Raw genomic sequence first — 13,419 nt, 5'->3', positions numbered from 1 at the left:
CAGAGACTAACTTTGGAGATCCTGTAGAAAGCGAGATTATAGTTTGAAGAGGTAATGCATCCACAACTGAGTAAAAGGGAGTCAAGAGAGGTGGTGTTAGTGTGTGTGCAGATAAGCATATTTTAAGATTATGCTTTTATGGCTGTCTCTAGGGATAGATAACTGCACTCTGACTTATGTCAGTCTTAGCTTTTATTGTGGGATTACATTGAAAAATTGGGTTTGTGCCAGTGTCTGAGACTTTGGCCTTATCACTGTGAGGCTACTCTCCCTGTTTAAAGCTGTTTTAATTTATGAAAAGCAGTGATGTTCAGGACAGAGTAAGTATTTGCCATTTTCTATTCTGTTAGTATCGTGTGTTCCTGTGAAGCCTTTGAATGGCTTATTTTGGTGCTTTGTTTAGAGTTATCAAGCTCATAATGAGCTCTTACTGTGAGCTTGGCACAGTGTGAACATATTTGGATGCCCTGCCTGCTAGGTCTTGCCTAAGAAAGATCATCTTCATTCTGTAGCTCTGTATAGCATCTGTTTTGGTTCTCTTTATTTATTGTTTGCCTCCCCTGTTAATTCTGAATTGTTTTAACAGTTTTGATTAAAACTAATGTCCGTGAGTCTAGATATTGAGCGTTTCACTGGAGAGTAAAAGTGCATCCCTTGGTGTAGCTGTGTTTGGAACTCTGCATTCAGTTAGTGAAATGCAGCAATGCAGGCACAGAGTGCAGCTGCTTTGGTATTTGGTATTTTTACAAAGGAACATGGCACACAAAGCATTGAAATGCTTGTGTTGATGAATGTGCTCTGCTCAGAGCAATTTCTTACCCTTTCCCAAAGGTAGCTGGTAAAGTTGAAACCCCATTTAGTAGCATCAAGATAATAATCTCCTGTTTCAGTGGAGCTAACTTCTCTTGATCCATTTATTTTACATTCATGTTATTTTCACATGTGGCTTTTTTTCTAGCTGGCCATTAGATCTAAGCATGTGCCTATTCCACCAGCAGTGCCACGAAGGAGTTGGCATTAGTTGTTGTGAAGGGGACATTACTACTACATGCTATAGTCCAAGGAGTTTGCAGTCTAAATTTAATCTGTTTAGGTGCAGGTGTTGCTTCTTGTGCAGACCTCTAAACAGCTGTGCTGTGCCTATGTAAAGCAGGACACCTGTTCTGTTCCAGTGGGGTTTATCACTGTAAGTTTGTACAAATGCAACTTCCTGGGTGCAGATTTGCTTAATATGTGCAGATCCTATTGCTTGCATGGTTGTGATGATTAAAAAAAAAGCAACCTGTGCCTAAACAGATGAGTTTTGCTGTGAAATATTCTCTCTTGGTAAAAGCCTTAGCAAGCCTTAGCAACAGGGACGTTTTCTCCAAGATCTGCTGTTATGGGAAGGGTTATGTGATTTCACAGAATCACAGCATCACAAACTGTTAGGGTTCGAAGGGACCTTTGGAGATTGAGTACAATCCCCATGCCAAGGCAGGGTCACCTGGAGCAGGTGGCACAAGAATGCATCCACGTGTGTTTGGAACACCTCTGGTGAGGGAGACTCCACAACCTGTATAGGCAGCCTGTTCCAGTTCTCTGCCACCCTCAGTGTAAAGAAGTTCTTCCTCATGTTGAGGCAAAACTTCTTGTGTGTTAGTTTAAGTTTATGTCCATTGCTCCTTGTCTTGTCACTGGGCACCATCCCCTTGGCACCTGCCTTTGAGATATTTATATTATGAATATAAATATATTAATGAATCCCCTCTCCGTCTTCTTTAGACTAAACAGGCCCAGTTCCTGCAGTCTCTCCTCGTGAGAGAGATGCTCCAGACCCCTGATCATCTTTGCGGCCTGCTCCGGCCCTGGCCCAGCAGCCCTAACGGCCAGGCTGCCCCGGCGCGCGGCCTTTAGAACAACGGCCGCTCCTTCTCTCTGGGGACCCCTTGGGGGACGTGGGGCTGCAGCGGCAACTCCGCGCTGAGGGCAAGAGAGGCCAGGCCGGTCCTGGTCCCGGGCGGAGCCCGAGCGGGAAGTGAGCTCAGGCGTACAGGAAATCCCGCCCCGCCGCGGCCCTGTGTTTGCGCTGCGGGCAGAGAAAGGAGCGGAGCGCCTGCAGCGGCCCAGCCGAGCCTGCCGCACGACACGGGGCCGAGCCATGTCTGACCAGGTACGGGCGGCTGCCCCGGCCGCAGGGGGACCGTACGGCGGGCGACGGTGGTCCCGCAGCTCCGGGGGTGCGGGAGGAGCTGCCCGCGCCCCCCCCACCCTCTCCGCGGCCGCGGGGCAGCCCCTGCCCGGGGCGAGCGGGGCCGGGGGCGCCGGGGGGAACGTTCCCCTCGGGGGAGTGTGTGTGTGCGTGGATGCCGGTCTCCGACGTTGGCCAAACTCAGCCTCCCCTTCCCCTTGATTTTAGTCCCGCTTTCTCCTTCCCTCGGGCTGTTTCGCGAGCAGCACGGGGCGGGCTCCGGGCGGGGACACTCGGGGGCCGGGGCGGTGTCCGGCCGGAGCGGGATCGCCGCCGGGGCAGCCCCGGCCCTGGGAACCCGGGAGTACACCGAGGGGTGAGCCGTGTTGCACAACAGTTGTTTCCTTTCGTTTCCCATTTCCCGGGTGTGCGGTAGGATGCCCTCCCCCCGGAGCGGGCTTTGTGCGGGTTAGGCTAAGCTTGTCAGGTCCTCTGTTCGTCCTAGGAATGCGAAAGTGGGGGGGGGAAGAAAACCAGGCATTCGTAGCTGAGCGCTGCTTGCCTGTATTAAGTACCCCGTCCTTCACCAAGGCTCTGTCCTGCCTTCTCTCCATGTACTTCGTTATGTCCCTGTCAATTCTGTCTTCCTAGTCGTGGACTTAAATAGTTACCTGTACCGCAAGTTCCTGGCTTGCTCGGCCTGGCATGTATACAGTCCTTTGCTTACAACTATTGCTTTAGGCTATATGACCTGCTGGTGGAAAGTTAAAACAGCGTTCCGGTTTTAATTTGTATTCTGTTTTGCTTTATTTTTTGTATTGCCGTCATAGGGCAGTGTTTTCTAACTTTGTTATAATGCTAAGGCTTTGGAAAAATCCATGTCAGTACTCACAAATGTTTCTTGTAGTGCTATGAAGTCAAGAATAGTAATGGTGCCAGTCAGGAAATTAAAAGTACCCAGAGACAAGGCTAAGCTTAGTGTTTACTGTGTCTGCTTTGAGGAACAGCCTCGGTACGTTTTGACCGGTGAATACAAACCGGAGCTGTGTGTGCTGATGGTCTTCCTCCCCGCCCCCGGCTTGGAAGCACAATGCAGCTGAGAGGATGGTGCTGCTGTCTGTGTCTGTGCCTGGGAGAGGGCAGCTGGGAGCACAGCGATGGCTGGCTCCCAGTAGGACACGTTTCTACTGTGGTAAAATACATGAAAGTGACTGCATGTAAAAAAAAAAACAAAAACAAAAACAAAAAAACCAAACCAGGCAAATTCTGAACTACATTTTGTAGACAGATGTTCACGTGACCTGCTCTGTAGCTGTCTGCATATGTGAACCAAGGCATGTTTTAACACATAGCAGCTTTCGTTAGGTAATTCCTTCTCCTGGCAAATTCTGCTAAACATACATGTTTTGTCTTTGGGACTGTTTGAAGTATGTAAAATTCCATGTGTGTCATAAGTTTTGTGGATACATGTTTTAAAGGTCTGAATAAGGGCCCCGCTGTTTATTTTTAATAGATAAGCAAAACATGGTTAGGTGTTGTGTCATTCACCTCTGGGGGGACTGTGCAACAAGAGCTAAACAGATGCTTAAGTAATAGTGTGATGTACGGTTATGAGCATTGTAAATCTCGTTCCTCTGTTTATCAATCCTACAGGAATAACTGGATTACCCAAAATTGTGGCTTCCTTACAGTGTCTTTCTTTTTGGCCCTGAAACCAAGTTAAGAGGGCACCATTTGTCACCACTTATGATAATTTTGGCTTGTCTTTATATTAAAATAAGTATACTTGACTTAGTTACTTTATTTCCAATGGGAAATTGACTTTTATGATAAGTAAAAATGCTTGTAAAAAGGGCAGACTTGAAAAAAAACCCCAACATATGGCTGCTTAGTGGGATCTAAGCAAAAAAAAAATGTTTTTTCCCCTCCCTTCAAGGGTCTTAGTCTGGTTTTGCTTTCATTGAATCTAAATCCTGTCATTTTTATCTGTTCATGTACTATTAATAAAGAATGCTATAGTTTGATTGTGTTTTTCCACTCCTATAAAAAAAAAGTAAGAGTTTGCTTGCTCAGTTAGGAAGTATATTGTAGTCTATTCCTCCAGTCATTTTGGTTTTGTTAATTTTTCTTTAAAATGCTGAGCATAGTTTGTTTTTTTTTTCAGGCTTGGACATTGAATTTTGAACACTTTTGAAAATTGGAGGAGGAAACTTGAAATATATTGCCTTACAATGTTTGTTTTGTGGTTTCATTAGTTGCAATAGCAATTCCAGGGTTTCATCCAAGAAACTTTGTGTGCTCTTTGGGGTCATGAATTTAGTGTTGAGAGAGTATGTGAGACAGTACCAGAATCCTTATTTTGTGCTGTTAAGAAAAATTGTGGAATGAACCCTTTAAAACTGTAAGCATCTAATGAAGGTTGGAAGTTGAAGCATTGTGGTATTTCTGATCTGTTTGTATGGTGGTCTTTTCTCATGTACTGTTTCACGAGGTGTCCTAAGCACCAGTTCCTTTCACAGGGCAAGTAGAAGTCTGGAGGCTTGCTTGCACGTTGCTGAATCAGGATTTTAATGACTTCTTGGAGTTTAGCAACTTTGCAATCTCCTTGCTTTTTTTGTCCTTTAGTGTTTTTGTGTTACCTTTACCGTTGAATGGCAGTGTAGTTCACTGACAAACTGCAGAGAGCTGTTTCAGACTTGCTGAGTCTTCTGTTCTGATTTAAAATATTTTTCTCCTATTTCAAGCTTTAGTTATTGGCACTGTCAGCATTGATTTGATATTATTTCTCTTTTCCTGAAGTTACATCTTTCTTTGCACTTATTTGGTCAGTGAGAGGTTGCTGGGGCTTTAAATGAGCATCTTTGTGGCTTGAAGACTCCAATTCCATCTGTTTGCTGCTTCCCCTGTTTGTTTTTAGTACTACAGCCCTCTTTCCTTGAGGGTAGGAATCAAACATGAATCATAGTTTCCCACTCCTATTGGCCAGAGGCACTGTCATAGTAGCGATGATAATTAGTAATACCTTGTACAGGGTGATTTGGTTTGGAAATCTAAGTAGGTAGATCTGTTACAGTGCACAGAATTATATAACTACTACAAATACCTCTACTGCTGGGGTAATGCAATTTGTAAGGTAAACTTAGACAGTGAGTGACCTGAAACATCATGTAAAGGAACAGTGTGTTCTTACAAACACTTTGAGTGTTAGTGAAGCAGGAGCTAGTTTCGAAGTTACAGATTTCAGATCTATAGAGATTTGAATCTCATTCTGATTCCTAGAGGTTAGTAATCCTCTAATTAAAAATGCAGTTTGTGTAAATTATCAGAAAAAGTTGCAGGTTCTTTCTAGTCAGGAATGGAAACAATTGTATTTCTATTCCTGCAAATAGTCTCATGAGCTTAGAGTCCAACTATGTTAGAAAGGCAAAACTTTGGTGGGGAACATGGTTGATGTGACTGTGTTACCTGTGAAGACTCCTTTTGTGCTTCAGAAGTGACTTGCTTGAAGACCTAAGTGTCTAGTTTCTTGACAGCTCAGGTTCAGATTCTAGGTTTGAGATCGAAGGGTGATAAATCAGTCCCAGCAGTTCAGGTTGTGCCCAGGTAGGTACTTAAAAAAAGAAAAGGTATTCAAACCAGGTGGAGTCTCTGGCTCATACTTTTTGTCATTGCAGAAATCAAATTGATCTGGGTTGAGGCAGTGAGTCAAAATGATACAAAGAGCATTTCCTCTTGTTCTTTACCCCAGACTGAGACTGGTACAGATGGGAAAGGTGTTTGCAGACTTGCCCTGTGCTCTTCCCCGAACTCTTAACATTCAAAGAAGTTGTGCATGTTTAACCTATTTAAGGAGAAAAAAACCCCAAACTTTAGAAAGGCTTGTCTGCCATTTTAATCTGGAGATAGAGACCTATCTGGATGGACTTAATCGAGAAGGTTAGTATCTGTTTTTGGCGCTTGATCATAAAGTTCAAGTCTAACCATACAAGAGATATTTCTGTTTACTTGGCCAAAAATCCCTTTAGGGCTGGGAAAAAGCCTTTAGTAGGCACATGTACATATTTTGGTTATTTTAGCTACTATGTTAAGCAATAAAGTATGAAAGGAAGATTTGAAACACAATCAGCAGGGTATCCACACTTCTGACTACTTGGGAACAATTTTTCATTGAGCACCATCTAGACCTGAGGCAGTGTCTGTGTAAAATTCTTTTATGCTGCAGTGAAACATAACTAAAGGCCTGACCCAGAATACGTAGTGACAGGCTAGGAATGGGGTTAATAGCACCTGATCTCTCACTTGTTTTATCTATCAACTGCTGACATGAAAACTTTGATGTCTTTAACTCATGTCTTAGAGTGCATAACGCTTCCCTTTTGATGAGACTTAATGCTCAAGTTGTTGAATCAAACTTGTCTGTACAGTTAATTCTTATCCTGCAAAGATATCAAAACACTATAGTTCTTGGAACTGCAACTTCTAAAACTTTTAAGAATTGTGGTCTTAAAACAAACATGCTAGAAGGAAGCTGTTGCTTGATGTTGTTTTGTTGTCATAGAAAAGAAGGTGGCTGACCATCCTTTTGAAAGTAGTGCAATAGATTTTGATGCAGTAGATTGAAAAATGCGTGCATGGGTCACTCTAAGTGGATAGGGTGTCACAAGTGCTTTCTGTGTACTCTCTTCACAATGTTCTTTTTTCTGTCAAATATCTGAACCTCTTAGTACACTTCCTGTGTTTCTTTTCTGAAGTTTGTTTGTTGTCCAAGACTTTGTGGTATAAAATAATACATAATAATAACAATAAATAAAATAATACATTTTTGTGTGTCATTTATTTCCAAATGATTCTTTTCTCTTTCCATCTTTACAGTATTTCTCATCTGTCATTAATTGAACTTTTCACAGGCAGCCAGACAACCTTTCATAATGTTGAAAGGTTGCTGTTATCTTCATGCACACACAGAGAAAGAAATAAAATACCTTGAGTAGTCTGATTTCATGCAATAAAGAGAATGACAGCTGCCATATTGTCCAGTGAAAATAATGAAGTGTTGAACTGATCATGGTTTTTTACGTTGCAGGAAGCAAAACCTTCAGCTGAGGATTTAGGAGATAAGAAAGAAGGGGAGTACATCAAACTCAAAGTCATTGGGCAGGTGAGTTTTTACAAAGTTGCTTGTTGACACTTGGGGGAGGTGTGAGTTTTTTGTGTGGTAGAAGTGACCAAATGAAAGTTTATACTCAGTTCTTCAGCGTGGATCCTCCCCTGCCATAAATTACTTCGATTGCCAGTAATATGTATTAGTGTACTCTGGTGTGGGGTTTTCTGATGCATTGAGGGATTATGTTATCTGAGGATATGAATGAAATAAGTGGCAAAATTGATAAATTCAGGTCTCCAGAGTTGATGAAGTGCACTAGGCATGAAGTCAGCTTTCTTGGAGAGAGATAGGAAAAAGATTCTGTTGGCTGGTGTGTTGATAGATGCGAATGGTGGATTATAAGTCTGTATTCAAGCTGTGTTGGAATGTGAATGTTGAGATTTTCCTTGAACAGAAGTCCTTCTGTGCAAAGAACCCCTCGCTCAGATGACTTAAGTAGGATTGTTTGTTGGAGTAGTATTGTTTGCTGCTGTTGGGTGGAGACGGATGACTTAAAGTAGGACTAACAGAAACTACCTTACCTCTTGCTGGCTTAATCAGCAGTGATGAGAACACATTCAAAAGCTGAAAGTTACCCACATGAACCTCTTGCAGTCTGTTTTACCTCTGTAGCCATTTTGACAGTTGTAGCTACTCGTATCTTATGGCTGGTAGGAAGGACTACAGAATAATGAGTCCTCAGATTTCTCCTCAGGTTAGTGTTGTGTTGCCAAGTCTTCCTGTATCCTGACTTCTAGATAATTACTCTAATTGAACAAGGTTTCGTATATATTTTGAAGTGCAAGCTTTAACTTGCCTCTTTAGGAATCTCAGAGCAGAAGTCCCCTGCATATGTATGTTTGTATTTCATAAGTACATCAGCTGGGTAAAGATGGAAGCGCAGACTGAACCATGTATGGGGTTTAGTACTTTTGAATCCAAAACCTCTATATTGAGCCTAAGGCTATACTATGCCATCTGTTCTTTAAAAAAGAGCTTCCTGTGGAAGTACGTGATGAATTTAGTGACTGATACATCATCCTGGAGGTTCATGTTACGATGCACCAAGGTATGCATGGTGATAGTTAAACTGCATTCCATGTTAGTTTTATATAAATTTTTCTTAATGAAAGACTTAAAAATAACAAAGTTTGCATTTAGTACAAGGAGAGTTAATTTTTTTCTTTTCTGCTCTTAGGACAGCAGTGAAATTCACTTCAAGGTGAAAATGACAACACACCTCAAGAAACTCAAAGAATCATACTGTCAAAGACAGGTTTGTGAAATAATGACACTGCCTTTAAAAAAAATAAAAACCCAAAGCACTTCTCTCACTGTTCTTTCAAATAAAGACTTTTGAGGTATCTGGCAGTACAAATATAATGGATCTCCTAAATTTCTTTTGACAAGTAAAGGTATTCCTACGTAAGACCCTTGTGAAGTTTGAAGTAAGTTAAAATTACTGCTTGAAAATATGTAGTGGCTGCTCAGAAGACATAGAATTTGTTTTAAAATGTTCAGGCATGCATTTATAGTTGCTGTAAAATCTTTTGTTTCTAAGTAAAATTCCCTTCAAGCTGTAGAATGCTGCAGCTTAGGATGAGAGCAACCTTAGGCATTGTTACAGCTATTAATATGGTAATCAAGTAACACCAGTTATTGTGCCCTAAGTTAAAGCTAAATCTGCAGTATTAATTGTGGATGTAGGTAAATAGTAATAACTATGACAGAGCAAAAATATATCTTCACTTGCAGATTCTGTGGCAGATATTGTGGATTCACAGCTGCTATTTTCAGAAGCCCTGGCCTAGTTTGCCCTCAGCTTTGGGGATAGATGCCTTATGTGGCCTTTTCTTGGATAAGTGTGTTGGAGTTCACTTCAGGAGATATAATCATAAGTAATAATAATTTGGGGTTTTTTTTCTTAATACTTAAAGATGAGTTGAACTTGTCATTGAAGAGTTCTTTTGTGGAATGTCTTCTTTTTTGCTATCTTTCTGGAGTAGGAGGAAAGAAAAGATCAAACACCAGATACATTTATAGCCAAATCCAAGTGACTAAAATTGTGATTCATTTGGAAAACTTGAAATTTTAAAATAAGGTCTTGGAAATAATTCATGCAGCAATCTTGTTGACTGATGAAAATGCATGTGTAGAATTTGTTTTTAAGAAAAAAATAATCGTTTGAATGAACACAGCTATATCTCCTGGGCTGAATTCTGGAGGGTCTGTGATTGCCTTCATCAGCAGTCAATGCAGTTTTTGGTGTCAAGTACCCTTTCTGTAGTCAAGGGACCACGAACATTTCTTCCAAGTTGGCCAGAGGGATTGTTTAAACAATGTGAAGACCTATCCTTTCCTGTGAAATTTATCTGCCTAGTTATTTGCAAGCAGTGTTTGAGATCTAATTGATGCACAAACCCTGTCATATTTCAATTGCATTTGTTTTGCTCGTAACTTGAAAGACAAGGAAAAGATGAGGTGTTTGCCTTACCTATTGAGGTGAAGTATGATGTTCTGTTCTGCTGGAACATGGGCACACTGTACAGCAGACATACTGCAACTTTATGTACCTTTGGAATGCTCCTTTCTCATTGTTTGAAAGCTGTTCCTTTTTCTCCCCCCTCAGCTCCTCTTTTTCTTGTCCCCAGTGCAGAGCTTTTGCAAAATATGTAGTGGTAAATGTTGCTGTTCCTTCCTGTAGCCATAGAAGATTAGGAAAGCAAGGGTAGGAGTTCGTGAAGTAAACATCATGTTCCTCCTGCTGTTTTAGGAGCTTTATTAAGACTGATACACAGATCAGAAAAAGACAAGACTTCCATGTGTAATGTCTTGGGAGGGAGGGTGTAGTCAATACTTTATAAATAAAAATAAGGGAAAAAAGCTAAGGAAACTTCCAAGTCATTGAGCTAGAACTCCAGTGAGACTCTGGAATAAACGTGCATTTTAGCACTCTCATGCTTTTTGAGTCACTTCTTTGTCATCTACACAAGTGCAACAGAATAGCTGAGCTCCCTGTGTAACAGGAACTAACACTTTCTTTTTTGACTTCAATGTGGTTTTTTTCAATTTAAAATGCTTTTCTTGTAAACACATACAAGTTTCAGTAAGTTGGTTTTTTTTCTTGTACATCTGTTTCTTTTTTTAGGGTGTTCCAATGAATTCACTCAGGTTCCTCTTCGAGGGTCAGAGAATTACTGATAATCATACCCCCAAGGAGGTGAGTTTCTTTTAGCAGGAGTGTGATATAATTTACTGGACAAACTAAATACTGACTTGGGTAGTTTCTCTGTTCTGCTAGACTGTTAACCAGAATGAAGATTTTTCTTTACATACAACCAACTTATTGGACTGTATTTAGTCAAATATAGTCTAACTGTATTTTGCTAATTAGGATCTTTAGTAAGGCCCACAGGCAATTCAGAAAGAGACTTCATGTTAATGCCTCAGAAGGGAGGGTATAGTCACTGCCTGCTAGTGGAGGGGAAAAAAAGCCTGAAGGGAACTTGACAGTTGTTGAGCTTGAACTTCAGTGTGACTTTGGAATAAATATGTATTTAGTTCACATTTACTAGATCAAAGTGTAAATAAACAGAAAACAGCTACTTCTGTCCAGTGACTTCCACCAATTGTTATGACAAAGCAGGAAGAAACCCTCGTAATAATGACCTTCTGAAAAATCAAACCAACTTGTTGACTGTGAAGTTGAACAAGTTGCTCTCTCAGAAGAGCTGTAAACAGGCTTTGAGTTCCAAGCTGTAGGTGTTCCCTGTATTGTAAGCAAGTGGTGTGCTGTATATAACGCACATGACTGTACAGTTGGTGCATTTAGTAAGATGTTCCCCCTAAACGACGGGTTTAGAGAAAGGTAAAGCTGGTGACTTCCAGCTTGATGTGTACTACTCCACAGCTGGGCTTAGACTTCATTATAAGGCTTTTGCTTTGACTCAGATGTCCAAGTCCTTATCTAAGGAAAAGGACTAAAAATCATGAATGTTGTCTAGTGAGATGGTGACTTTTTGCCCCTTTGAATTATGATGGGACAGAGGAACAAAACATTGTATGACTTGTCTAGGACCTGCTCTGATTTCATCTCACCAAATTTATAACAATTGTTTGCTGTTTTTCTCTGTTCTCACAGCTGGGGATGGAGGAGGAAGATGTGATTGAAGTTTATCAGGAACAGACGGGGGGTCACTCAACAGTTTAGATCCTTCTGTTTTTCTTCCCTCTTAATCCTTTTTTATTTTTAAATAATAGTTCTTTTGTAATGTGGTGTTCAACACTGAAACTGGCACCCCATCTCTGGGAGTTTACTTTCAAGCGTCTGGTATTTTGAATTCTCGTGCTCATTATACACTATTGTTTCTGTTTTCATTGTGCTGAACTTCTGTGATCCAGCTGCAACCTTGCTCTCCCTCTTCCCTTCTGCCCTCCCCTTTAGGAATACATGTACACACATGCATTTGTATGTTCACTAGGTTCGTGCATTTCAGGCACGAAGGCTGTAAGATCTGCCAGGTGGGCGAGTGTTCTTAATGACTTCCATATCTGCCCTGAAGTTTTGATGTGTGACTGTTTCACTCTTGGACTATAACTTTCAGTGCGAGATGAAGTTTTTCAGAGAACTAAACTGTGGAGAAATTGTGTATCCATAACTCAGAGCTATTTTGCTTAAATTGTGCTGATGGCCCAACAAAGAAGATTACCGAGTTGGAAATGGAAAAGCTAGAACTGTTGTCATCTGTTCCTTGCTCCAGAGATGGCTTTGCTGAAGACATAAAATTGAAAACCCTAATGATTTTTAAATCTTACCAGAAGAGCCCAGAAGCATTTTAACTTCATATAGGAATTAGTACGCGCAGGTATTCATGCAAGAATGTTCACAGCAGCCAACTGGTGTTACTTTGACACTCTTGTTTGTACCTTTTGGCCTGGGACGTGGGTTTTGAATGGACATTGTCTGTACCAGCTTCATTTAAAATAAACCAGAAAAACAATTTTATAAACAACTTGCATTTTCTTTTCAAATGTTTGGAAATGAGCAAAACCATAAAAAGTTATAATTAGAGCATGCTTTTCCAGTGACTGTAAGTTGAAGCCAGAAAAAAAAATGTGCTCTGTAAATATACCTCATGAAAAAAATTTCTACTTGCCCTAGTAAAATACTTGATCTGCTTGTTTTGCAGGTGACTGCTAGTAGCTGTTTCTTTTCTTGGTAGAGAATATTCACATACAGTTACATAGATCTGCACTTCATGCACAGAATTTAAACTGAAAATGAAACTTGGAAGGAAATAAAAGATGGTTTTCAATGTCTATATTTCATATAATGTGGATGACATGGAAGTGTCGTGATAGTTCATTGGGCATCATTATGAGGGTCTACATGTTCTGGCGACTTGCAGGTTATAAATGGTCAGTTTGAGAACTTGTTACTGGATATGAAAGCTGAGATGGCAGGTTATGGGCAGAGTAGTGTGGAGAGAAGATTTCTGTACTCTCCCTGCTTCAGCTTTTTTGCAGATAAATAGGACTTGTTCGGTTTGGTAAACAAAGTTCACTGTGAATGCCAGCTTTAGTCAAAGACACATTTTAGTGCTGGCATACTTGGAAGAAATTGCAGATCTTGAATACTTTTATTATGGCATTTGCTGTAAAGCTAGAAATGGCATTTTCTTTCATGCTTGTGGTTTGTGCCCTGTTTCTGATTTAGTAATACTTTTGTATACATAGTTACATTAAGCAATTTTTTTAAAGATTAAAATTTTTGTTTACAAAATATCAGAATATGGGGTTTTCTTAAAGTATTTTATGTAATTCAATTCTTAAGGGAAGAAGGATTGCTGCTGTGATGTTGACCATGGCTTCTTTGCACTCACCCCGAATTGCTTTTTTAGAATACCAAATATGTCTGCCTCAGAAAACCAGAAATAACCTTATGATTATTACCACATCACCTTTAATTTAAACTTGTATAATACTCTTGTTTGTAGACAAGTTCCTATTATCCCTCTTCTGCAAACTAGGAATTGAGGTGCAGGGTGTGATAGTTTACTGGGGTCACTCTGGAAGCTGAAGGTGGAGCTGAGAACTGAATCCAGAT

The 13,419-nt window shown here is 40.7% G+C and overlaps 1 protein-coding gene across 1 annotated transcript; it reads left to right on the top strand.

The window, feature by feature from the left end:
• The first annotated feature begins 1,911 nt into the window (after window positions 1–1,911).
• On the top strand, window positions 1,912–12,506 carry SUMO1 (small ubiquitin-like modifier 1). Its single transcript, XM_027678276.1, has 5 exons — window positions 1,912–2,152; window positions 7,254–7,328; window positions 8,512–8,589; window positions 10,462–10,533; window positions 11,455–12,506. The coding sequence occupies exons 1-5, from the start codon at window positions 2,141–2,143 to the stop codon at window positions 11,521–11,523; spliced, it is 306 nt and encodes a 101-aa protein (XP_027534077.1). The 5' UTR covers window positions 1,912–2,140; the 3' UTR covers window positions 11,524–12,506.
• Window positions 12,507–13,419: the final 913 nt, after the last annotated feature.

This window comes from Neopelma chrysocephalum, unplaced genomic scaffold (assembly GCF_003984885.1).
Source record: "Neopelma chrysocephalum unplaced genomic scaffold, ASM398488v2 Primary Assembly neopelma1_44, whole genome shotgun sequence".
Classification (NCBI taxonomy): domain Eukaryota; kingdom Metazoa; phylum Chordata; class Aves; order Passeriformes; family Pipridae; genus Neopelma; species Neopelma chrysocephalum.
The sequence above is the reverse complement of the archived record's forward strand: the minus strand, read 5'-3'. Positions and strand labels throughout refer to the sequence as shown.

Excerpts from the sequence above, each read along its gene's own strand:
- SUMO1 (XM_027678276.1), top strand. Across the intron at positions 8,590-10,461 it reads AATCATACTGTCAAAGACAG|GGTGTTCCAATGAATTCACT; the intron begins GTTTGTGAAATA and ends TTCTTTTTTTAG. Across the intron at positions 10,534-11,454 it reads ATAATCATACCCCCAAGGAG|CTGGGGATGGAGGAGGAAGA; the intron begins GTGAGTTTCTTT and ends CTGTTCTCACAG.